General features: G+C 49.8%; 1 protein-coding gene and 2 pseudogenes across 3 annotated transcripts in view; 1 reads left to right on the top strand and 2 right to left on the bottom strand.

Annotated features, from left to right (window-relative positions):
- The first annotated feature begins 3,795 nt into the window (after window positions 1-3,795).
- LOC105732766 (mitochondrial mRNA pseudouridine synthase RPUSD3-like) lies at window positions 3,796-10,602 on the top strand (annotated as a pseudogene).
- Window positions 10,603-12,903: 2,301 nt separating this feature from the next.
- On the bottom strand, window positions 12,904-16,416 carry LOC135278020 (mitochondrial mRNA pseudouridine synthase RPUSD3-like; annotated as a pseudogene).
- A 39-nt stretch (window positions 16,417-16,455) lies between these two features.
- LOC110568386 (integrator complex subunit 8-like) overlaps window positions 16,456-24,604 on the bottom strand; it is a 52,234-nt gene continuing 44,085 nt past the window's right edge. Inside the window, exons 19-20 of one of the 3 annotated variants that reach the window (XR_010345569.1) lie at window positions 21,596-21,730; window positions 16,456-16,543 (exon numbers count right to left, since the gene is read on the bottom strand). Coding sequence is in view for 1 of the 3 variants with exons in the window: in XM_064384303.1 (XP_064240373.1) it covers window positions 21,679-21,730 (52 nt within the window). In the remaining 2 variants the exon portion in view is untranslated. Of the gene's footprint in view, window positions 16,544-18,099; window positions 18,218-20,460; window positions 21,731-24,604 lie in introns of those variants that run through there. The other 2 variants (XR_010345570.1, XM_064384303.1) reach the window with 2 other exon arrangements.

Below are 24,604 nucleotides of genomic sequence, written 5' to 3'. Positions count from 1 at the left end.
ATTATTCAAGCCCATTTATTAATGTCAAAGATTATCAAAATACATTTGCAATGGTTTTATTTTTTATTGTGCCATTTTATAGAGAGCATTATTCAAAAATTATTGACATACTTTAACTGGCAAAGGGTACAAGTGAAACTATTATCTTGAGAGTTCTTTTATACTCTAGAAATACAAGCCTAAGGCAATACTACAATTAGTATAAGTGGACTGTACTCTTTAAAAAATGTGAGACCAATTATTCTCATGACTGATGAAATCCCACATGACCTTAAGTATTCCCACAATATATCAAGGACATTTTTTCTGTGCAAAGTGCCGAGAACTTATTCGAGAATGCCTTATGAAAAAGAGAATTTTCCCACAGTGGAACAGAGGAAATGCATGTTGATAGGCAAACACTAATATGTAATAGGAAGCATGTGACATATTTAATTATGTGCCCTTGGGACATGCAATGTGTTTGCAAAGTAACGAAGGCCTTAAAGGTCATATTGAGGAGCACAAATCAGATGTAAGAAGGAAGACGAAGGAATCCCGGCTGCATGGCATCTTAATGAGATGAAGCATCCTGTCACATCTTCACAGTTTACGGCTATTGACAGCGATCACGAACCCCCAAGAGAAGCAGCAGCAGAAATGCTTATTAAAATGGTGGGAAGCACACTGCATTTACACATGAAATATGATGCAATTGAAGGATATTAACAAAGAATTGGATTGGTCTTTTTTTCCTATAGATTACAAAATTTGTAGGTAAAATAAAATTCTGTTTTTCAAATCTAATGGTTTTCCTATTACAGTCTTCAGGCCTCTTTATAGAATCAGAGACAACGATGATAGTTCCTTGCCAAATTATATCCTCAAAAGAGCTGTGCGCAAAGTGAAATTCTCAAAAATATCTCTCATGTAAATAATTCATAGAGAGTTGCTGAGACACTATTTTGAAACAGAAGACATCGTGCCAAGAGCTCCAGTTGGGACTGGCCCTCTCTATGCCCTCAGATGGCACTGAGTAATTTAGGCAAAGTAGCTGCCTTCTCACAACTTCAATGCCCCTATCTCTGAAAGGGCATTTCCCAAAATGAGTGTGTGCTTTTAATAAATTACAAATGCACATACGAAAGATGCACTTTATGGAAGCCATCCCAGCATATTATAAATGGAACAACTATAATGACTGTCAAAGTAAGCCCCAAGCTCATGAAATAATAATAATACCCTGTACTTAGCATTTTTCTCTGAGGAGCTTAGAGCACTTTAGAGGCTTGAAAATGTTTCTCTTTCTAGTAAAAAAAGTCCTTTAAAAGTCTATTCCTGAATGTTGAGCGAGATAAATTACACTCATTTCAGCACACTATTGTGTAATTCTCAATATAGTATTCACTGTGCATCAAACTGTTTATCCGAGTGCTTTTTTTCCAAGAGGATGATGTGAGAACATTTCCTGCTTTTCTTTCAGGTTATCTTATTTCACCTCTGGGTTCTTATATTTAATTAAAATATCCTTTTTTAACTTTTACATTTACTCCACAGACCAGACAAGAAAATGTACACTACAGCTGAATTTTAATGCATGAGCAGTAATTGTAAAGCTTTGAATGTGTATGAGTTTTCTGCTCTTATGTATTTAAGAAGCCGCAGTTTCTTGAGAGGGATTATATTTGGGAAGTTGGTCAATTCTTTGTTTAAACCATGTGCTCTATTTTCTTTTCTTTTCTTTTTCTTTTTTCTTTTCTTTTCTTTTTTTTTTTTTTGCTTGTTTTGTTTGAGATGGAGTTTCACTCTTGTCACCCAAGCTGGAGTGTAATGGTGCAATCTCGGCGCACTGCAACCTCCACCTCCCAGGTTCAAGAGATTCTCCTGCCTCAGCCTCCTGAATAGCTGGGATTACAAGAGTGTGCCACCATGCCCAGCTGATTTTTGTATTTTTAGTAGAGATGGGGTTTCACCACGCTGGCCAGGCTGGTTTCAAACTCCTGACCTCAGGTGATCCACCTGCCTCAGCCTCCCGAAGAGCTGGAATTACAGGTATGAGCCACTGTGCCCAGCCCACATGGGGAGGAAGGAGTTTAAATCAAGTTTACTGAAGTGTAATTTACATACAAAAAAATTCTTCCTTTAAGTATACCGATGAATGAATATGTATAAATATATATAGTTATGTAACCACCACCACAAACAAGATATGTAATATTTTTATCATCCCCCAAAGTTCCCTCAAGCCCCCATCCCCAGCCCCTGTAAACCACTGATCTATGTTCCATCACTACAGTTTGCCTTTCCTAGGATGCCTTATGGACTCATACAATAGGTGGTCATTTGTATTTAGGTTCTTTCACTTAGCAGAGTGTTTGTAAGACTCATTCATATTGTTGTGTGTGCTCATAGCTTCTTTCTTTTTATTCGTGAGTGATATTCCACTCTGTGTGTACCACAGCTTGTTATCCACTTACCAGTTGATGGGTTGTTTCCAGTTTGGTTGATTATGAATAAAATTGCAGTAAACATTCACATCTGGATCTCAGTTTGGACGTGTATATTTATATCTCTTGAATAAATACTAGGAGGTGGGTTTCTGGGCCTGTGGTAAGTGTGTCTTTAACTTAACACTAAACCATCAGCTCTGGGATTCCAGCCAAATGCAGCTCTTAGGACTTTCACCTGAGGTGAAAGTGAATCCAGGTAAGCAGCTCCATAGCCTAATTTATAATCACCCGATGGGTTCTTCCTGCCCACTGCACAAAACCAATCCACTAAGACCATGGCATTGCAGTAAATAAACAATTTAATTGACACGAGGCTAGCCTTACCACTGTGCCACCGGGAGATGGAGTTATTACTCAAATCAGTTTCCTCGAAAATTCCCAGGCTAGGATTTCTCAAGGGTAGTGTGGCGGGCAGGGGCTAGGGGAATGGGTGCTGCTGACCGGTCGGGATGCAGCTACAGGGGTGTGGGAAATGGTCCTCGAGCACTGAGTCTGCTTCTGGGTGGGGACCACAGGGCTAGTAGAGTCAAGAGTTGAGGGTCCGGGTGGGGTGATCTGGCCATCAGAAATGCAAAAGCCTGAAAAGACATCTCCAGAGGCCAATCTTAGCTTGGACAATCGTGAACTGGGGAAGCTGCAAACACTGTGGCCTCAGGAATAACCGCTGGTAATCAGTTACATGTACCCCTTAGCAGAATTCAGGCCCCTCTCCTCCTCCTAACCTGGTGGCCTTTCATTAACTCTATAAAGCCGATTTACTTTTGGGGGGAAGGGCTATTATCATTTAGACTACGAACTACCATTTCTCCCAAAGTTAGCTTGACCCAAGCCCAGGAGTGACCAAGGACGGTTTGGAGATTAAAGACAAGCTGCGGGTTGGTTAGATCAGATTTCTTTCGCTGTCATAATTTTCTATTATAACTTTTGCAAAGGCGGTTTCAGGTTTTGTACTAAGACAGGTCTTAGTACGTGACGGTGACTTAGTACTAAGACAGGTGACTTAGTACTAAGACAGATCAAATACGTGTGCCCCCGCGCGTTCCCCAAAAGCACAGGGACTCATTTCTGCATTTCCTCCCTGGGCGGAGGCAAGGCCCCGCCTCCTCTGGCTCACCATTCCCATTGACATTCAAGCTGACCAGTCAACTGGTAATCATTCCGATTGATACTCACGCTGAGCAATCAGCACGCTATCGGGAGCGTAGGGCTGCCTCTCTGGACGCACATACGCGTTGTCCTTGCTCTGGAGATGGGCGGCCGCCGTGTTAGGGGCAGTGTTTTGGGCTGGGTCTGGCGGCGGCGGCGCATGGCTGTCCGCGCAGCGCTGGAGGACGCAGGCTTTGGCACCGAAGCCCGGTGATTAAGGACCCCCTCCCCCTTGCGGGACGAAGGCTGCGGCAGGGGGAGGGCACTTGCTGGATCTGGATCAGTTAGATATTACCTGAAAACAGCCCCCTTGGCCTCTCTGAGCCTCAGTGCCCTTGGCTATAGTGTGGGACCGGTCGTACCTGAATTTTCGAGGTGGTCAGCCCAGACATCTGAGGCATTTGTCAGAGGCCGCAGGATTTGGGAAGAGGCGTGCGGACACAGGAATGGGCGGCACCTCGGGACCGAAAGATTCCCATTGCTTCTCCCGCCTTTTCCAGAAATCAGAACCAACCCAAAGGCTCCCGCCAACGGTCGGGGCCCCTCGGGGACCAGCCCTTCTCGGGGCTGCTGTCAAAGAACCTCAGTCGGGAGGCGTTGGTTGATGGGCTGTGGGCAGCCGTGGTGGACCGGAAAGGTGAGGGGTGAGAGGGACTCCCGCGGGTGCGATCGAGCTCTCCAAGGAAGCCACGGGATCAGCCCTGCTTCTGCCTCCCGCTAGCAGCATGAGCTGGGACGAGCCACCTAATTTGCACCCTCTCCCCGCTTCTAACCCAATTGCCCTGACCAAGTGGGGTTAAGAGCAGGGAGAGGATGCTGATTACTAAGGAGCCTTGCACCTAGCAGGCGCTCAGTAATGGGAGTTGCTATACTAGATTATTGTTTATCGGCCGCTGTGGCTCACACCTGTAATCCCAGCACTTTGGGAGGCCGACGCGGGCGGATCACCTGAGGTCAGGAGTTCGAGACCAGCCTGGCCAACATGGTGAAACCCCACCTCTACTAAAAATATAAAAAATTAGCCGGGTGTGGCGGCGTCCGTTATACTCCCAGCTACTCGGGAGGCTGAGTCAGGACAATCACTTCAACCTGGATGGCAGAGGTTGCAGTGAGCCGAGATCATGCCACTGCACTCCAGCTTGGGTAACAAGAGCAAAACTCCATCTAAAAAAACTATTGTTTATTGATAAACAAAACACAGGCTTTGGAGTCAGACATATCTAGGCTCTGTGATCAGCTTGCTGTGTGGCTTTAGGAAAAGAACTGAATTTCTCCGAACCTCAGTCTCCGTTCAGTGATTTATTTCTTTTCTCCCCTATTTCTTGAACATCTGCTGTGTTCCAGGCACTGTTCTAGGCAGGCTATACAGTGCTGAAAAAGATAGATGTGGTTCCTGCTCCCAGGGGAGAAATGTCAGAAAATAAATGAACAAGTTACTAGTGATCAGTGCTATGCATAAACTAAAACACGGTTTTATGATTATGAGGAACAGTAGGAGGAGGGCAGACATTAGATTGGAGATTCGGATTTCTCCATGATGTGACTTTTGAGCCAGGATGATGGGGAGCCAGACCTGGGAAATTTGGGGGTGGGAAAAGTGAAGGGGTGAAGCTTTGGCCTCCTGTATTTTTTCTTTCCTATTTCCCAGGAAAACCAGGAGAGCTGACATTGCTCTCAGTGCTACCAGAGCTGAGCCAGTCCCTGAGACTTGGGGAGCGGGAGCTCCAGGTTGTCCAAGCATCTGGGAAGTAAGTGGTGGGGGTGACAGGAAGCTGGGAGTACAGGCATCCGTCTGTGTTGGGGAAACAGCTGCTTGGGGATAAGCTGAGACATTTTCCTTGGGAAGGTTTGAGATCATAGAGGTGGATACAAGTACAGTGAAGAGGAGGAAGCTGATGGCTCTGGGTTCAAATCCTCAAGTGCAAATGGTGTGATACCAGGCCAAGCATGACACCTCCCTGAAGCTGGGCACAGTGACATGCCTGTAATCCCAGCACTCTAGGAGGCCAAGGCATGAGGATCACTTGAGCCCAGGAGTTCAAGACCAGCCTGGGCAAAATAGACCCCATCTCTGGAAAAGCAATAGCAAGAACAAAACCTTCCCTGAGGCCAGGCACAGTGGTTCATGCCTGTAATCGTTGGGAATTTGGGAGGCCGAGGTGAGAGGATCGTTTGAGTCCAGGAGTTCAAGACCAGCCTGGGCAATGTGTGAAAACCCTGTCTGCTAAAAAACAAAAACAAAAACAAAAAACTAGCTGGGCATAGTGGCACATGCCTGTAGTCCCAGCTACTCATACAGCTGAGGTGGGAGAATCACCTGAGCTTAGAAGATGATGGCTGCAGTGAGCTGAGATCCCGCCACTGTACTCCAGCCTGAGCAACCGGAGTGAGACCCTGTCTCAAAAAACAAAAAAACACCCTCCCTGAGCCTCAGTTTTCCTAATCATAAAATCAAGAAAATAATACCCACGCTCAATGTGCAGCCACTTCTCCATGACTGTACTTGTGGCAGGCATTGCTAGTGGATCCATGATATCCTTTCCTCTAACTGCCATCAATTAAAGATGGTACTTGAGGTGAAACATTTCTGTAGTTCCACAAACTCCTGAGCTTTTTTTGTGGGGAACTTAAGAGCTAATATATGCAGAATTTCTAGAAGTTCTGGCACATGGTGGACAATCGTTATGATATTGGCTCTGAGCTCCCTGGGGCCTGGGGCCTGGGGCAAAATGAGAACCACATTAAGCTACATAGTCTTGTTATCATATCAAACAAGGGGAAACCTTCCTTGTTTCTCAGGAGGTGGTCTAGGTGATAGTCCTGGTGTTAGTGTTTGGCCTGAAGCAGGTCAGTGTTGCTTCCTAAGAGCCTCCTTTTTAGTGGGTGAGTCTAAGGGACTTTAACTTGTGTGATTTGTCTCCTTACTCCAGGGAGACCTCTGGGCTTGTACTCCTCTCCAGCTGTCCCCAGGTGACTAGTCGCCTCCGGAAGTTCTTCATTCATGCACGGAGAGCCCAGAGGCCCACAGCCACCTACTGGTGAGAGGTGCTGGGAGGTTCCTAGGGTGGTGGGGAGGTCCCAGCAAACCATGATGTGATCTCTTCCTGCCCCTTTCTCAGTGCTGTCACTAATGGGATCCCAGCTACTTGTGAGGGCAAGATCCAGACCGCCCTGAAACTGGAACACATCGATGGGGTCAATCTTGTGAGTCCGGGTCTGGGCAGGGAAGAGGAGGGATGCTTCTAGATATAGTACTCCTACGGAGAGGAGTCAGGGGTATGGATTTGGGATGGCTGGCTCTCCTGTCCCCTAAAACAGGCAAGTGACCGCTGCCTATACTGTGGCCCTGCCCAGAGTCTGTTGGGAGCAGGGAGGGTCTGGGTATAGCTGCCAGGCCTCTGTAATGCTTGTTCCCTCTTGGCTGGCACCACAGTCAGTTCCGGTGAAGGCCCCATCCTGAAAGGACATCATAGAAGGCGTCAAGAAGACTCTCAGCCACTTTCCTGTGTTGGCCACAGGCTCTGGCCGTGCCCTGGTCCAGCTGCAGCCGCTGACAGGTAAGTCTGTCACCTCAGCCTAAGTGGGTGGATTACAATGTCAGGAGTTCAAGACTAACCTGGCCAAGATGGTGAAACCCCATCTCTACTAAAAGCTACAAAAACTAGCTGGGCATGGTGGTAGGCCCCTGTAATCCCAGCTCCTTAGGAGGCTGAGGCAGGAGAATCGCTTGAACCTTGTAAGTGGAGGTTGCAGTGAGCCAAGATCATGCCATAATACTCCAGACTGGGCAACAGAGTGAGACTCTATGTCAAGAAGAAAAAAAAAAAAGGCCAGGTGTGGTGGCTCACGCCTGTAATCCCAGCACTTTGGGAGGCTAAGGCAGGCAGATCACCTGAGGTCAGGAGTTTGAGACCAGCCTGGCTAACATAATGAAACCTCATCTCTGCTAAAAATACAAAAATTAGCTGGGGGTGGTGGCACACACCTGTAATCCCAGCTACTCAGGAGGCTGAGACAGGAGGATTCATTGAACCCAGGAGGTGGAGTTTGTGGAGAGCTGAGATTACACCATTGCACTCCAGCCTGGGCAACAAGAGTGAAACTCCGTCTCAAAAAAAAAAAAAAGTGTAGAGATAGGGGCTAGGCTTAGTGGGTCATGCCAGTAATCCCAGCACTTTGGGAGGCTGAGGTGGGTGGGTCACGTGAACCCAGGATTTTAAGACCAGCCTGGGTAAAATGGCAAAACTCTGTCTCTACAAAATATGCACACACAAAAAAATGAGCCATGTGTGGTGGCACGTGCCTGTAGTCCCAGCTACTTGGGAGGCTGAGGTAGGAGGATCATCAGCTCAGGAGGCAGATGTTGTAATGAGCCAAGATCTTGCCACTGCACTCCAGCCTGGGTGACAGAGTGACACACTGTCTCAAAAAAGGAAAAATTGAGATGGGGTCTTGCTATGTTGCCTAGGCTGGTCTTGAACTCCTAGCCTCTCCCCCAACATGCTGGGATTACAGGCATGAGCCACTGTGCCCAGCCTTCTTACTCTTTTATTTTTTAAAGCGGGGTCTCAGTATGTTGCCCAGGCAGACTAGTCTCCAACTCCTGGCCTCAAGTAACTCTCCCACCTCAGCCTCCTTATCCGTGTGTGTGTGTGTGTGTGTGTGTGTGTGTGAGTGTGTGTGTGAGAGAGAGAGAGAGAGACAGAGTCTCTCTTGTCTCTGTTATGAAGGCTGGAGTGCAGTTTTATGATCTCCAGTCACTGCAACCTCTGCCTCCTGGGTTCAAGCAGTTCTTCTGCTACGATTACAGGCACGTGCCACAACACCCAGCTAATTATTATTATTATTTTTGAGTCTCACTCTGTCGCTGAGGCTCTAGTGAAGTGACGAGATCTCAGCTCACTGCAACCTCCACCCCACTGGGTTCTAGCAGTTCTGCCTCAGCCAAGGAGGCAGAGGTTGCAGTGACTGGAGACCCTATCACTGCACTCCAGCCTTGGTAACAGAGACAAGAGAGACTCTGTCTCACACACACACACGCACACACACACACACACACGGATAAGGAGGCTGAGGTGGGAGAGTTGCTTGAGGCCAGGAGTTGGAGACTAGTCTGCCTGGGCAACATACTGAGACCCCGCTTTAAAAAATAAAAGAGCAAGAAGGCTGGGCACAGTGGCTCATGCCTGTAATCCCAGCATGTTGGGGGAGAGGCTAGGAGTTCAAGACCAGCCTAGGCAACATAGCAAGACCCCATCTCAATTTTTTTTTTGAGACGGGGTGTCACTCTGTCACCCAGGTTGGAGTGCAGTGGCAAGATCTTGGCTCATTACATCTGCCTCCTGAGCTGATGATCCTCCCACCTCAGCCTCCCAAGTAGCTGGGACTACAGGCGCGTGCCACCACACATGGCTCATTTTTTTTTTTTGCATATTTTCTAGAGACAGGCTTTTGCCATTTTACCCAGGCTGGTCTTAAAATCCTGAGTTCATGTGACCCACCCACCTCAGCCTCCCAAGGTACTGGGATTACTGGCATGACCCACTAAGCCCGGCCCCCATCTCTACACTTTTTTTTTTTTTGAGACGGAGTTTCACTCTTGTTGCCCAGGCTGGAGTGCAATGGCGCAATCTCAGCTCTCCACAAACTCCGCCTCCTGGGTTCAAGGAATCCTCCTGCCTCAGCCTCCCGAGTAGCTCTGGATTACAGGTATATGCCACCATGTGCAGCTAATTTTTGTATTTTCAGTAAAGACAGGGTTTCTCCAGGTTGGTCAGGCTGGTCTCGAACTCCCTACCTCAGGTGATCCACCTGCCTCAGCCTCCCAAAGTGCTGGGATTACAGGCGTGAGCCACCACGCCTGGCCTTTTTTTTTCTTGAGACAGAATCTCACTCTCTTGCCCAGGCTGGAGTTCTATGGCGTGATCTTGGCTCACTGCAACCTCCACCTCCCGGGTTCAAGCAATTCTCCTGCCTCAGCCTCCTGAGTAGATGGGACTACAGGTGTGCACCACCATGCCTGGCTAATTTTTGTACTTGTAGTAGAGAAGGGGTTTCATCATGTTGGCCAGGCTGGTCTTGAACTCCTGACCTCAAGATCCACCCTCCTTGGCCTCCCAAAGTGTTGGGATTACAGGTATGAGCCACCATGCCTGGCCTACAATTTTTAAAAGGATTAGCTGGGTGTGGTGTGTGCTTGTAGTCCCAGCTACTCAGGTGAGGCAGGAGTTCAAGGCTGCAGTGAGGTATGCTTGTACCACTACATTCCAGCCTGGGTGACAGAGTGAGACTCTATCTCAAAAAAAAAAAAAAAAAAAAGAAGAGCAGACAGACATGAGGAGAAAGCCATGTGCAGATGGAAGCAGGTAGGGCACAGTGGTTTAGGTCTCTAATCCTAGTATTTTGGGAGGTGAAAGTACGTGGATCTCTTGGGGTCAGGAGTTCAAGACCAGCCTGGCCAACATGGTGAAAACCCATCTCTACTAAAAATACAAAAATTAACCAGAGCTGGTGGTGCACACCTGTAATCCCAGCTACTTGGGAGGCTGAGGCAGGAGAATCACTTGAACCTGGGAGGCGGAGGTTGCAATGAGCTGAGATTGTGCCACTGTACTCCAACCTGAGCAACAAGAGATTTTTGTCTCAAAACAAACAAACAAACAAAAAACTTAAAAAAGAAAAAATGGAAGCAGAGATTGGTGTGATTCAGCCATAAGCCAAGGGACACCTGGAGCCATCTGAGAATCTGGAAAGGATTCTCACCTTCAAGCCTTCAGAGTGATGTTGTGCTGGGACTTCTGGCCTTTGGAACCAAGAGACTATTAACACGTTTGTTGTTTTAAGCCACTCAGGCTGTGTTAATGTGTTAATGGCAGCTCTAGCAAACGAACACACCAGGCCAGACACTCTAATCTGGAAATCCTTGTGTAACTGCACCAGGAGCAGCATTGTGGTAACAGCCAAATGACCTAACTGGTCTATGCCAACTCTGGAATTCAAACCACATGCCATGCAACACAGATGCCCTTTACAATTAGGAGCAAGAGCAAATCATGAAAGAATATATACAGTGTGGTTTCAGAAACTTCAAAACCAGGCAAAATGAAATACATTGGTTAGGGATGCATGTATAACACTGGTTGTTATATACAAATGTATACAATGTATACAAATGCATTGTGATATACAATGCATTTGTATACATTATTATTTTTTTTTTTTCTTTTCTTTTTTTTTTTTTTTTTTGAGACGGAGTTTCGCTCTTGATACCCAGGCTGGAGCGCAATGGCGCGATCTCGGCTCACCGCAATCTCCGCCTCCTGGGTTCAGGCAATTCTCCTGCCTCAGCCTCCTGAGTAGCTGGGATTACAGGCACGCGCCACCGTGCCCAGCTAATTTTTTTTTTTTGTATTAGTAGAGACGGGGTTTCACCATGTTGACCAGGATGGTCTCGATCTCTTGACCTCGTGATCCACCCGCCTCGGCCTCCCAAAGTGCTGGGATTACAGGCTTGAGCCACCGCGCCCGGCCTGTATACATTATTATATACAACGTAATATAATAATTACATTATTATATACAATGTATACAAATGCATTGCTTAGGGATGCAAGGTAAACTTGAAAAGCAAGTAATTCTCCCAAACCAGGGCAGTCATTTCCAACCTCAACTGAGCAGAAGAACCCCTTCAGGTAGTTTTTTTTTTTTTTTTGAGACAGAGTCTCACTCTGTCACTCAGGCTGGAGTGCAGTAGTGCGATCTTGGCTCACTGCAACCTCCATCTTCCAGATTTAAGCAATTCTCCTGCCTCAGCCTCCTTAGTAGCTGGGACTACAGGTGCGTGCCACCACACCCAGCTAATTTTTTGTATTTTTAGTAGAGACGGGTTTTCACCGTGTTAGCCAGGATGGTCTCAATCTCCTGACCTTGTGATCCACCCACCTCAGCCTCACAAAGTGCTGGGATTACAGGTGCGAGCCACCGTACCTGGCCCTATTTCACAATTTTTTAAAGAAAAAGATGTGACATCTCCACTTATGAGGTTCCTAGAATAGTCAGTTTCATAGAGACAGAAGCAGAATGGTGGTTAACAGGGGCTGGGGGCAGGGGGAATTAGTGTTTAATGGGGACAAAGTTTTATTTTTTGAGGCGGACTCTCATTCTTTCGCCCAGGCTGGAGTGCAGCGGCACTATCTGGGTTCACTGTAACCTCTGCCTCCTGGATTCTTGCAATTCCCCTGCCTCAGCCTCCCAAGTACCTGGGACTACAGGTGCACATTGCCATACCCAGCTAATTTTTTGTATTTTACGAGAGACGAGGTTTCACCATGTTGCCCAGGCTGGTCTTGAACTCCTGTGCTCAGGCAATCCACCCACCTCAGCCTCCCAAAGTGCTGGGATTACAGACATGAGCCACAGCACCCGGCCAAAGTTTCAGTTTTATAAGATTAAAAAGTTCTGGGCCAGGCATGGTGGCTCGCGCCTGTAATCCCAGTATTTGGGAAGCCAAGGCAGGTGTTGCCAGAGCGTAGGAGTTCGAGACCAGCCTGAGCAATATGGTGAAACCCTATCTCTACTAAAATACAAAAAAAAATTAGCGGGGTGTGACAGTGTGCACCTGTAGTCTCAGCTACTCGGGAGGCTGAGGCTGGAGAATTGCAAGAACCCAGGAGGTGGAGGTTGCAGTGAGCTGAGATTGTGCCACTGCACTGCAGGCTGGGCAACAGAGCAAGACTCCATCTCAAAAAAGAAAATGTTCTGGAGATGGATGGTGGTACTGGTTGCACAACAATGTGAGTACACTAATGCCACAGAACTGTATGCTTAAAATGGCTAAAATGGTAAATTTTATTTTGAGACAGGGTCTTCCTCTGTGGCCCAGGTTGGAGTGAGGTGGCATGGTGTGATCGCAGCTCACTGCAACTTCCGCATCCCTGGCTCAGGTGATCCTCCCAAGTAGCTGGAACTACAGGCATGCGCCACCATGCCCAGCTCATTTTTCTATTTTTAGTAGAGAGAGGGTTTCTCCACATTGCCCAAGCTGGTCTCAAACTCCTGGGCTCAAGTGATCTGCCCTCCCTGGCCTTCCAAAGTGCTGGGATTACAGGTGTGAGCCACTGCCCCTGGCCAAGATGGTAAGTTTTAGATGTATTTTAACACACACACACACACACACACACACACACACAAATCTAACATCTCCCAGCCACAATCAGGATGGAAACCACCAAATAAAAAGACTATGTAGTCAACTCAGCAGAAAGCAAGGTCCGTAATAAACATTTACTTTCTTAGCAAATCCTCAGAATCATAACACGAGGTAGGAACTTTTATTATCCCAAGTCCAAAGAGGTCAAGTTACTTGCCCAATGCCACACAGCAAGCAAGTGGCCTGTTCAGGATGAGCCCAGGATTAAACCTGACTGCATGTTGAGCACTGACCTCATTCTCCTTGGGCCTGGCCGGAGGACCCACCCTTACTTTGTATGTGTGTGAGGGGTCAGGGACAGAGGAGGACTATTGTAAGTGGAGCCCCAAGCACTGTAGGGTCCTGGAGAAATAAGGGGGCAGGGGCGCCAGAAGCTCGATGGGGGTGTCCCTGGCCCTGGTGCCTGGGAGGAGGAGCCGACGTAGTGGAGGTGCAAGGGCAGCTGGGCAGTCTGGAGGGGGTCAGCTGGAGGCATCTGAGGAGGGCTTCATCCAGGACCTGGAATGGGAGAGGCATGTTGTGTTCAGCCCCACATGTTCCAAGCAGCTGAGTACCCAGCTCTAAGGGAAATGGGAGTAAGGCGAGCGCTTCCTCCATTCCTCCCTGCTCTGCAGCTGTTAATCATTTCCTCTTTGCACACAGGTCTGCACATTCACAAGGCACTCACACTGCAGCAGAGACTGGCTAAGAGGTCACCCGATCAGTTTCTTCCTAGGCACAGCTCAACTGCGTTTCCCAGCCCTCTCACAGCTTGGTGAGACATGAGTGAGCTCTAGACAATGGCAGTATGTATGCCATGAATCTGGAAACCATCATTCTCAGCAAACTGACACAAGAACAGAAAACCAAACGTCACATGTTCTCACTCATAAGTGGGTGTTGAACAATGAGAACACATGGACACAGGAACATCACACACTGGGGTCTGTTGGGGGGTGGGGGGCTAGGGGAGGGACAGCAGGGGGTGGGGAAATAGGGGAGCTATAACATTAGGAGACATATCTAATGTAGGTGACAGGGGGATGGAGGCAGCAAAGCACCATGGCATGTGTATACCTATGTAAGAATCCTGTAAGATCTGCACATGTACCCCAGAATTTAAAGTAAAAAAAAAAATCAGTCACTTCAACTCCCTTATTGAACAGATGGACAGAATGAAGCCCAAGAGAGCAGGTATTCCTTGCCCAAGGCCACACAGCAAGATGTGGGTACAGAGAGAGCCTTGGGAGCCAAATGGGCTGCCTCCCAATAGTCGCAAGCTACGCAGCTAAGGTCTGGAGATGCTGCCCATGCTCACCTCTCCCTCTACCTCCCAGAAAGCAGCAGGCAGGTGGGCTGGAGTACCTGTGTTTCACACTTGGTGCTCTCAGATGGCAGCAGAAATCACTGGCCCAGGACAGTGCACACATGGGCAGAGTATGTGTGGTCCCCAAGCACAGGGCAGAGCTGTAGTACCATGTGCACCTGCAGCTGATTGGGGAACACTGAGCAAGAGGAGAGCCAGGAGAGACGGTGGGCAACTGCTCCTTCTGTCCGACCAGTATCACCCCTCCCCCTGTCCTTTGGAAACACCACCCCCTTTCTCAGACCATATGGTTTCAGTGAGGTTGGTACTATGGCTCCTGCATCCAGAAAGGGACAAACAGGTCAGGACAATCACAGCTGTCAATTTGCCTGGCTGTGGGATCCACTCATGATGAGATGCAACCCGAATTGTTGAAGCCACTGGGCTTAAGGCCTGCTCTTTGCTGCTGGGGTGCTAGCCTGGAGTTGCCTCCTCCAGCTGGGCCTGGTCACATACACCTCTGAGGGCCATCAAATTGCTCCCCAGGCTGCTGTTGGTATCATCACTATCTCCCCAGCCCCTCGCCTCCCTGAGCCAAATGCAGTTTTTTTTTTTTGAGATGGAGTTTCACTCTGTCTCCCAGGCTAGAGTGAAATGGAGCAATCTTGGCTTACTGCAACCTCCGTCTCCCGGGTTCAAGCAATTCTCCTGCCTCATACGCCCAAGTAGCTAGGATTACAGGTGCATGCCACCACCCCCAGCTAATTTTTGTATTTTTAGCAGAGATGAGGTTTCATTATGTTAGCCAGGCTGGTCTCAAACTCCTGACCTCAAGTGATCTGTCTGCCTCAGCCTACCAAAGTGCTGGCATTACAGGTGTGAGCCACTGCATCTGGCTCCAGTGCAATGGTGCGATCTCAGCTCACTGCAACCTCTGCTGCCTGGGTTCAAGCGATTCTTCTGCCTCAGCCTCCTAAGGAGCTGGGATTACAGGGGACTGCCACCATGCTCAGCTAGTTTTTGTAGCTTTTAGTAGAGACAGTATTTCACCATCTTAGCCAAGCTGGTCTTGAACTCCTGACATTGTAATCCACCCACTTAGGCCGAGGTGACAGACTTACCTGTCAGCGGCTGCAGCTGGACCAGGGCACGGCCAGAGCCTGTGGCCAACACAGGAAAGTGGCTGAGAGTCTTCTTGACGCCTTCCATGATGTCCTTTCAGGATGGGGCCTTCACCGGAACTGACTGTGGTGCCAGCCAAGAGGGAACAAGCATTACAGAGGCCTGGCAGCTATACCCAGACCCTCCCTGCTCCCAACAGACTCTGGGCAGGGCCACAGTATAGGCAGCGGTCACTTGCCTGTTTTAGGGGACAGGAGAGCCAGCCATCCCAAATCCATACCCCTGACTCCTCTCCGTAGGAGTACTATATCTAGAAGCATCCCTCCTCTTCCCTGCCCAGACCCGGACTCACAAGATTGACCCCATCGATGTGTTCCAGTTTCAGGGCGGTCTGGATCTTGCCCTCACAAGTAGCTGGGATCCCATTAGTGACAGCACTGAGAAAGGGGCAGGAAGAGATCACATCATGGTTTGCTGGGACCTCCCCACCACCCTAGGAACCTCCCAGCACCTCTCACCAGTAGGTGGCTGTGGGCCTCTGGGCTCTCCGTGCATGAATGAAGAACTTCCGGAGGCGACTAGTCACCTGGGGACAGCTGGAGAGGAGTACAAGCCCAGAGGTCTCCCTGGAGTAAGGAGACAAATCACACAAGTTAAAGTCCCTTAGACTCACCCACTAAAAAGGAGGCTCTTAGGAAGCAACACTGACCTGCTTCAGGCCAAACACTAACACCAGGACTATCACCTAGACCACCTCCTGAGAAACAAGGAAGGTTTCCCCTTGTTTGATATGATAACAAGACTATGTAGCTTAATGTGGTTCTCATTTTGCCCCAGGCCCCAGGCCCCAGGGAGCTCAGAGCCAATATCATAACGATTGTCCACCATGTGCCAGAACTTCTAGAAATTCTGCATCTGTTAGATGTATGGACGTCACCTAACAGTGGAGGAAAGCAAAATCCAAGACACAGCTTTTAGAAAGGTCTAGAAAGTGCCTGATCTGGCCAGGCACAGTAGTGGCTCAGACCTGTAATCCCAGCACTTTGGGAGGTCGAAGCTGGTGGATTGCTTGAGCTCAGGAGGTTGAGACTATCCTGGCAACATGGCAAAACCCCATCATGTTGCCACCATAGCCAGGTAAAATATAGAAATTAGCTGGCTGCGGTGGCACCCACCTGTAATCCCAGCTACTCAGGAGGCCGAGGTGGGAGGATGGCTTCAGCCTGGGAGGCAGAGGTTGCAGTGAGCTGAGATGGCAGTACTGCACTCCAGCCTGGGTTACAGAGTGACACCCTGGAAAGAAAAGAAAAGAAAGAAAAGGGAAGGGAAGGGAAGGGAGGGGAGGCGAGCGGATGGGGAGGATGTGTTTGGTGATTGTTCCCAACTCTGTGAATGTTCTAAAATGTACTAAAAAACCCTGAACTGTACGCTTTAGGTGTGTGAATTGCATGGTACGTGAATGACCTCAACACAGATGTGATTAAAAACAACAGAAATCAGCTAGAGGTGCATGGTGGCTGCCCTTAGACTCGGCCAGTGTGCTCATTTGCCACAGTTTCCACCTCCCCCTGTTACTCCCCGACACTGCACCTTGGGGACAGGTCCATTTAGCACAGCATTTCCAGCTGTGTTCCTCACACTCTGCTGCTTCCCCACACCGACTTTACACCTATCCTGCCCTAGAGGAAGTTAATTTAGTGACAGTCTATGTGAAGACAGTCAGTAGGTGCAAAAAGCCAAAGAAAGGCGCCCTGGCTGTGTTTCTGAAAGGAGACTCTGGGACATGGTCACTGCAAAGGTGAACTCCGACTTTGGCCTTTCCTGAAGCCAGGAAGTTGTTTCCCGCTGCTGCGAGCCTGTGAGGGCTACCTCCATGAACCAGGCAAAGGCAAGAGCAAACCCGAGTATCAGGATGGCAGGAGACCCATGGTCAGGGCACCTCTAGCCCACCCACAGCGCTGCACCATCTGAGTCCCCACCACACACCAAGCACCAAATCAACCCAGGCCTGGCTGGGTCCGGGGAAAGTCTCTGAAGCTGGCCTGACTGCAACACTCCTCAATCATTCGGAACCACCCTTTTTAACAGAGGAAAGCAGGTCTTGGGCTCACAGCAGCTCAAAGGCTACAGCACAGCAGTGGTTTAATGACATGCTGGGGTGGGTGTCACTGCCATTGTTGTATCAGACCAATGAGCTTTGGGCTGCCTTGGGTTGATGACTTAGAGAGGGTTTATTACACTTTCAGTAGTAAGAGCTCCCTTCTAAAGTCAGTTCTGTATTTGTGATTGCATCATAACCCATTGTGCAGATATACAGACGTGTCTCATAGTGTTTGTTTTTTACTCTTTTCATTCTATTCTTCCTTATATTTTTGAAAGAACAAAAACATTTTGACCATCCAAACACTCTGATTAGAAAAGAATGGCAAAAGTTCAAATGATGACATAAAAATAATCAGCCAGCCTCCCTATCAACATGGGGAAATAGAAAAAGTGAGAATAGAGTAAGATAGTGGAAAACAGAACACTAAATTCTTCCATGCCACAAGCACAGATAAGTCAACACTTGCAAGAATAGGGAGAGGGTCAAGAAATCAACCTGGGGAAACAGAGAAAGGTGCAACCTCTTTAGAAGCAGCAGCTGCCCACAGGGAGAGGCAACTCCAATGCACAGATGGAAGGGCAGGAGCAGGCCAAGAGCGGTGGCTCCCACCTGGAATCCCAGCACTTTGGGAAGCCAAGGTGGGACCATCACTTGAGCCCAGGGGTTCAAGACCAGCCTGGCCAACATGGCAAAACCCCGTCTCCACTAAAAATACAAAAAATGAGCTGGGCGTGGTGGTGCACACCTGTAATCCCACATACTCAGGAAGCTGAGTCAGGAGAATCGCCTGAACCAAGGCAGTTGAGGTTGCAGTGAGCCGAGATCATGCCATTGTACTCCAGCCTGGGTGACGGAGTGAGACTCTGTCTCGAAAAGAAAAAAGAAAGAGAAAAAAGTGCAGAATCCTGGGGGGAACATGTCAGGGTGTTCAGGCAGAAGGCCATGACAGCCCCCATTCCTGACCAAGGGATTCCTGTGCCAGTGAGGGCTGAGTCAAGAGGGACAGGCACAGGTGTGCCCCTTCGGGGGCCATCTCCCTCCAGACCAGCCTCCCCAGTGCTGCCCTCGTGGGCCTCAGTCTCTCCCAAAGCTTGCTCCCCAGAAGGCAATAGAAGCACCTCATCCTGGCATTTAGCAACCGTGGGAATCCAGCCCCACTTTCTCCTTCCCGCCTGTGCCTGCTGCCTCCACCTAAATGTAGAAAGACCTACATTTCCTAGTGGCTGTCATCCATGCAGGGCTATTCCTGGGGAGCCCTTCCCTTCCCCACCTCCAGTGCACCTACGGGGCCCCTACTGTTAATAGCAGCACCCCTGCCTGGGGTCCCCGAGAGGCTGGGGTGGGAGAGAGGCAGTCCAACAGGCAGAAATCCATGTCCCCAGATGGTGGCAAGTGTGTGTGAGGTGTGAGTATGTGCGTGCATGTGTGTGTGTGTGGGGGGGGTAAGAGGTTTCTGCACTATGGCAGAAGGAAAGCAGAAGCAGTCCTGGGATCCAGGGCAGAAGAGGCTCCTCTGTGTCCGGGGCTCAAGGACACTCCCCAGAGTGCCAGATATCTCAGCTGGGACTGAAGGGACAGGAGGGCACGCAGTGCAGGAGAGTAAGCAGGGGACTCCAGGCAGTGGGGACTGTGTGTAGGAAACATGATGGCCTGACCCACACGGGCATGGGCACACAGGGTGGTCTGTAAGGCAGGGCCGTGGGAAGAACAGGCTGCCCAGGTGAGCCCTGGTGGACAAGGAGGAGGGCTTCTCCTTGAAGGTCTCAGGGCCAGCCAGTGGGTGGTGTAGGCCAGAGGTCGCTTTTCCTTGGATCCCTCTGGGAGCCTGAAAGGAGGGGCGTGGGTGGGGGAGGCTGGAGGCAGTGAGGCTGGTGAGGAGGTGAAGTTCAGTTGAGCCCACTCCCAGGTCAGGAGCAGAGTCAGGGTCTCAGGGCTGTGGCCCAGCGAGGGGCTCAGAACTATTCCACAGCCCCGGCCCTGGAATACAGGCTCAGCCTCTGTCCTAGGACTTGAGCGCTCCCAACCTGGCCCCAGTCACTCGTTCAGACTAGTGCATCCCTCCAGAGAGCCACCCTCAGTCATCCTGGGCCTTTGCAGAGGCTACCCTCCTGCCCTTGTCCCTACTCACTTAGGCGACCCCTCCTCACACCGCAGGGCTCAGCACACTGGCATCCAGAAAGCCCCGCTTCCTCCCTCACCAGTGCTGACCTGTGGCCCAGGCCACTCTTCTCTGGCCCCCGCTTCACCTGGTGCTCCTCATGCTGAAGGAGCTTCATGGCTGGGGGGCCTTCCTGATGAGGCTATGGGCTCGTGGAGGGTAGGCTATGTCTGTTTCCTCTGTGTCCATTACATAATGTCAACCACATGAGGAAGGAAAAACCCTACAAGGAAAGGAAAATATTCTCTCCCTTCTCAATAGTTGAGACCAACTGTTCAGAGACGAAAGAAAAGGAACTGAATATTTTGCATGTAGACATTAGGAGATCTTCAAAATCCAAAAGCTATTTCAGATTTTGAAATTACAAATGACTGAAAACCACCATGGCACCTGTAAACCTATGTAACAAACCTGCACAATCTACACATGTACCCCAGAACTTGAGTATAATAAAAAAATTATAGAAAAAGAAACTACAACTGAAAATGCTGTTGAAGTGTTGTACCAGTTTAAATAGCTAGGAAACTAAATATGAATCTCTATAACCCATCTAGACAAAAGCACTTTTCTTTTTAAAAGAGGAAGAAGTTTTGGGGACCAAAAGTGAGAAAACCTCTGTGAATGATCCCCAGCCATGACTGGCTCATGCTCAGAATTCTGAATGATCCCCAGCCATGATTGGCCCCTGCTTTGCTCTGATGTCATGAAAAGCCTTTGTGACGGAATCACAGGGAGGGCCTATATAAGGCCCTGGCTGGGTCATGGTTTTTGGTCTAAGATATCCCTGGAAGCTTCTTTGGTGACCTGTGGATTCAGACCAGCGATTGCGATTTGCGAGTTGTGTGTGTGTGTGTGTGTGCGCGTGTGTGCGTGTGTGTGTTGTATCTGTGTGTTTGTGTGTGTGGAGGGGGTTGGGTGTGGGGGGTGTTTGGGGTGGGGGGTGTTTGGGGTGGGGGAGGGTTTCTGTGGGAGGGGTGTTGGTGTTTTTCTAGTTAGCATTGTTAGTGTAGTTAGTATAGTTGCTTAGTATTTTAGTGTACTTTGGTATAATCAGTATTGTTGCTTAGTATTTAGTCGTGTAGTTAGTGTAGTAGTGTAGTTAGTGTAGTGTAGTGATCTGCCCCCATCAGTCACCATGGGGCAGATATTGGCCCACACCCCACCTGAGCAGGGGCTACGGTATTACGAAGTAGCGCACCTCATTGGCAGTGGTGCCTTCGGCGAGGTGAAGCTGGCCCGCCACTTGCTGACTGGCACCCAGGTGGCCGTGAAAACCACCCGCAAAACTGGCGCCAGCGTCGCCATTAGCGAGACAGAGCTGACTATTTTAAAATCTGTGCACCACACCAACATCATAGAATTATACCAAATAATTAACACCACAGAGGCATGCCACTTAGTAATGGAATTCGCATCAGGAGGAGACCTGCACCAGTGGCTGCACAGCAACTACGTGACAGAGGAGGAGGCCCGGGCTATGTTCCGACAAATGCTGTCAGCAATGCAGTACTGCCATGCTAGGAGAATAGCCCATCGAGACCTGAAGCCGGAGAACATCCTGTTGGACGGTGAAGGAAAGATCAAGATCGCCGACTTTGGGTTAGCGACAACTTACGATGAGGGGCAGTGGCTGACAACATGTTGTGGCACCCCCTTGTACATGGCCCCAGAAGTCATCCTGGACCAGGCCTACCAGTGCCCCGCCATGGATGTTTGGAGCCTAGGCGTCACTTTGTACGAGATGATGTCCAGGCGTCGGCCCTTCTTCTCAAACTTTCGTACGGTCCTCAAACGAAAAATTCAATCTGGAAGGTATGTTTGCCCGGCCTTTTTTTCGGAAGGCCTTAAAAGTCTAATGAAGAAACTGCTAATCAGAGATCCCAGGGAGCGGCCCACAGTACAGGAAATCCTGGGGGACCCGTGGGTCAGCAACGGCCAGCAGTTGCCTGTAACGACCCATGAAGAGCAAATCCTGCACCCAAACCCTGAAACGATGCAGCTCTTGGTGGCTGTGGGATTCAGGCCTAAGGAAGTCGCCAAGGCAATTAAAAACAACTTATATAATTATCCCATGGCCACCTACCTTATTTTTGATAGAATAAGAAAGCGAGCCACCAACAGACTACAGGCCCTTGCTCCTGGGGATTCCACCTGTTCTCCATCCACTCAAGGTTCCAGTTCACCTGCCAGCCCACAAGGTTCCAGTTCACCTGCTGGCCTGAAGAGGAAGGCAGAGAGTTTTAATCCAGACCCCCAGCATGCCCCCATGGCCTCCCCGACCATCAAGAGCTCCATCAGCAATTGTGGAGATTTAGAAACCTTGGCTCAACAAGCCCTCCAGCATGACTCCGTGGCCTCCTCCATTGAGAACTCCATCGGCAGTGGTGGGGATTTAGAAACCTCAGCTCAGCAAGCCCTCCAGCATGACTCCGTGGCCTCCTCCATTGAGAACTCCATCGGCAGTGGTGGGGATTTAGAAACCTCAGCTCAGCAAGCCCTCCAGCATGACTCCGTGGCCTCCTCCATTGAGAACTCCATCGGCAGTGGTGGGGATTTAGAAACCTCAGCTCAGCAAGCCCTCCAGCCTGACCACGTGGCCTCCTCCATTGGGAGCTCCATCGGCAGTGGTGGGGATTTAGAAACCGTGCCTGAGCAAGCCCTCCAGCATGACCACGTGGCCTCCTCCATTGGGAGCTCCATCGGCAGTGGTGGGGATTTAGAAACCGTGCCTGAGCAAGCCCTCCAGCATGACCACGTGGCCTCCTCCATTGGGAGCTCCATCGGCAGTGGTGGAGATTTACAAACCTCGGCTCAGCAAGCCCTCCAGCCTGACCGCGTGGCCTCCTCCATCTGGTACTCCATCGGCAGTGGTGGGGATTTAGAAACCTCAGCTCAGCAAGCCCTCCAGCCTGACCACGTGGCCTCCTCCATTGGGAGCTCCATCGGCAGTGGTGGGGATTTAGAAACCGTGCCTGAGCAAGCCCTCCAGCATGACCACGTGGCCTCCTCCATTGGGAGCTCCATCGGCAGTGGTGGAGATTTACAAACCTCGGCTCAGCAAGCCCTCCAGCCTGACCGCGTGGCCTCCTCCATCTGGTACTCCATCGGCAGTGGTGGGGATTTAGAAACCGTGCCTGAGCAAGCCCTCCAGCATGACCACGTGGCCTCCTCCATTGGGAGCTCCATCGGCAGTGGTGGAGATTTACAAACCTCGGCTCAGCAAGCCCTCCAGCCTGACCGCGTGGCCTCCTCCATCTGGTACTCCATCGGCAGTGGTGGGGATTTAGAAACCTCAGCTCAGCAAGCCCTCCAGCCTGACCACGTGGCCTCCTCCATTGGGAGCTCCATCGGCAGTGGTGGGGATTTAGAAACCGTGCCTGAGCAAGCCCTCCAGCATGACCACGTGGCCTCCTCCATTGGGAGCTCCATCGGCAGTGGTGGGGATTTAGAAACCGTGCCTGAGCAAGCCCTCCAGCATGACCACGTGGCCTCCTCCATCGGGAGCTCCATCGGCAGTGAAGATTTAGAAACTTCGGCTCAACAAGCCCACCAGCGCGACCTCATGGCCGCCTCCTCCACCCAGAGCACCACCCAGAGAACCCTGGCTCAACAATCATCACAGGAAGCAAGCATCCTCCAAGCTAGGCAGCCCGAGGCTGTGTTGGCTCAGCCAACAAGAGGCCGGGGCTGCCGCAGAGCTGCCAGGCAATGCCGCAGAGCTGCCAGGCGATGCATTTCAATACTAATGAGATGCTTCTGCCTGTGCCCACCCAAGAGAAGAAGCCGCTCAACATAGTTGGGCGGCTGATAAAATCAGGTAGGTGGGGCGGTGAAGCCGCACTTCTTGCATTTTACTATATTTATTCTGTCTTTATTAGTATTGTTTTAATTGGCAAATCATGCTTGTACATTCATGGGATGCAGTGTGAGGATTAGATAGATGTGTGCACCGTGAAATGAGGAAATCCCACTACTCAGCATCTCCACCACCTCAGAGAGACCAATTCCACGTGATGCCCCAGAAGTGTCGATCTGAACAAGTTGACCCCACTGAAGTAGCCAGTAGATGGATGGTGACCCGGGGCCAGAGAGTGGCAGAGGGAGGGAATGGGGGGTGTCGGTCAAAGGACCAAAGTCTAGACAGGAGGAAGAGGTTATGGCTCTCGTGCACAGCAGGGTAACCAGAGTCAATAAGAATGTATTGCATTTTGCAAATCTGGTCCATGTCAAATGTCTGCATTTAGATTGGAGAGGACGAAGGCCCTGAGGTCCAGAACACTGAAACCTGACAGTGGATGCCAATGGCTGTGGGGAGGAGTCTGGTCAGATGCCCATGCTGGAGCAACGTCGAGCCTGCAGCACTTCTCTACTGCCCTATTTTATCTGTGTTAATAAAGACGGTTCCTCACAAATGACCATTTCTTCCTTCTTGCAAATCTTGTAGTAGCGTTGGAAAGGTGGCAGGTGGGTTGCAGACACTCTGCTGCTTTGCCTCCTGGATCCAAATGATTCTCATGCCTCAGCCTCCTGAGGAGCTGGGGTTACAGGTGTGCACCACCACACCCAGCTAATTTTTGCATTTTTAGTAGAGACAAACTTTTACCGTGTTGGCCAGGCTGGTCTGGAACTGCTGGCCTCATCCACCCACTTCATCCTCCCAAAGTGCTGTGATTACAAGCATGAGCCACTGTGCCCGGCCAACAGTTTCTGATGTTAGACTGACAACACAGGTGTGAATTCCAGCCAGACATTTTACTGACTTTTGCCTTGAGCAAGATACCTGAGCCTCTGTTTTTGATCTCACACATGGGCATCATTTTAGCTACCCCTAGGGTGGTTTTGAGGCTTAGATAGATAATGTGTATGAACAGGCTAGTACATAGTTGGGGTTTAATAAGTAACAATGCCTTCCCTTGATGAGCAGTGTTGGCTACCTCACTAAGACTGGGGAGTCTCTACTCTCAGCAATAATTTCTTGCCTCAGAATTCTGGAGGTTGGCCGGGGATGGTGGCTCACACCTGTAATCCCAGCACTTTGAGGGGCCAAGAAGGAAGGATCACTGGAGGCCAGGAGCTGCCAACTAGCCTGAGC

Source organism: Aotus nancymaae, unplaced genomic scaffold (genome assembly GCF_030222135.1).
Source record: "Aotus nancymaae isolate 86718 unplaced genomic scaffold, 86718_ANA_hifiasm-v0.15.2.pri h1tg000036l, whole genome shotgun sequence".
Taxonomy (NCBI): Eukaryota; Metazoa; Chordata; class Mammalia; order Primates; family Aotidae; genus Aotus; species Aotus nancymaae.
The sequence above is the reverse complement of the archived record's forward strand: the minus strand, read 5'-3'. Positions and strand labels throughout refer to the sequence as shown.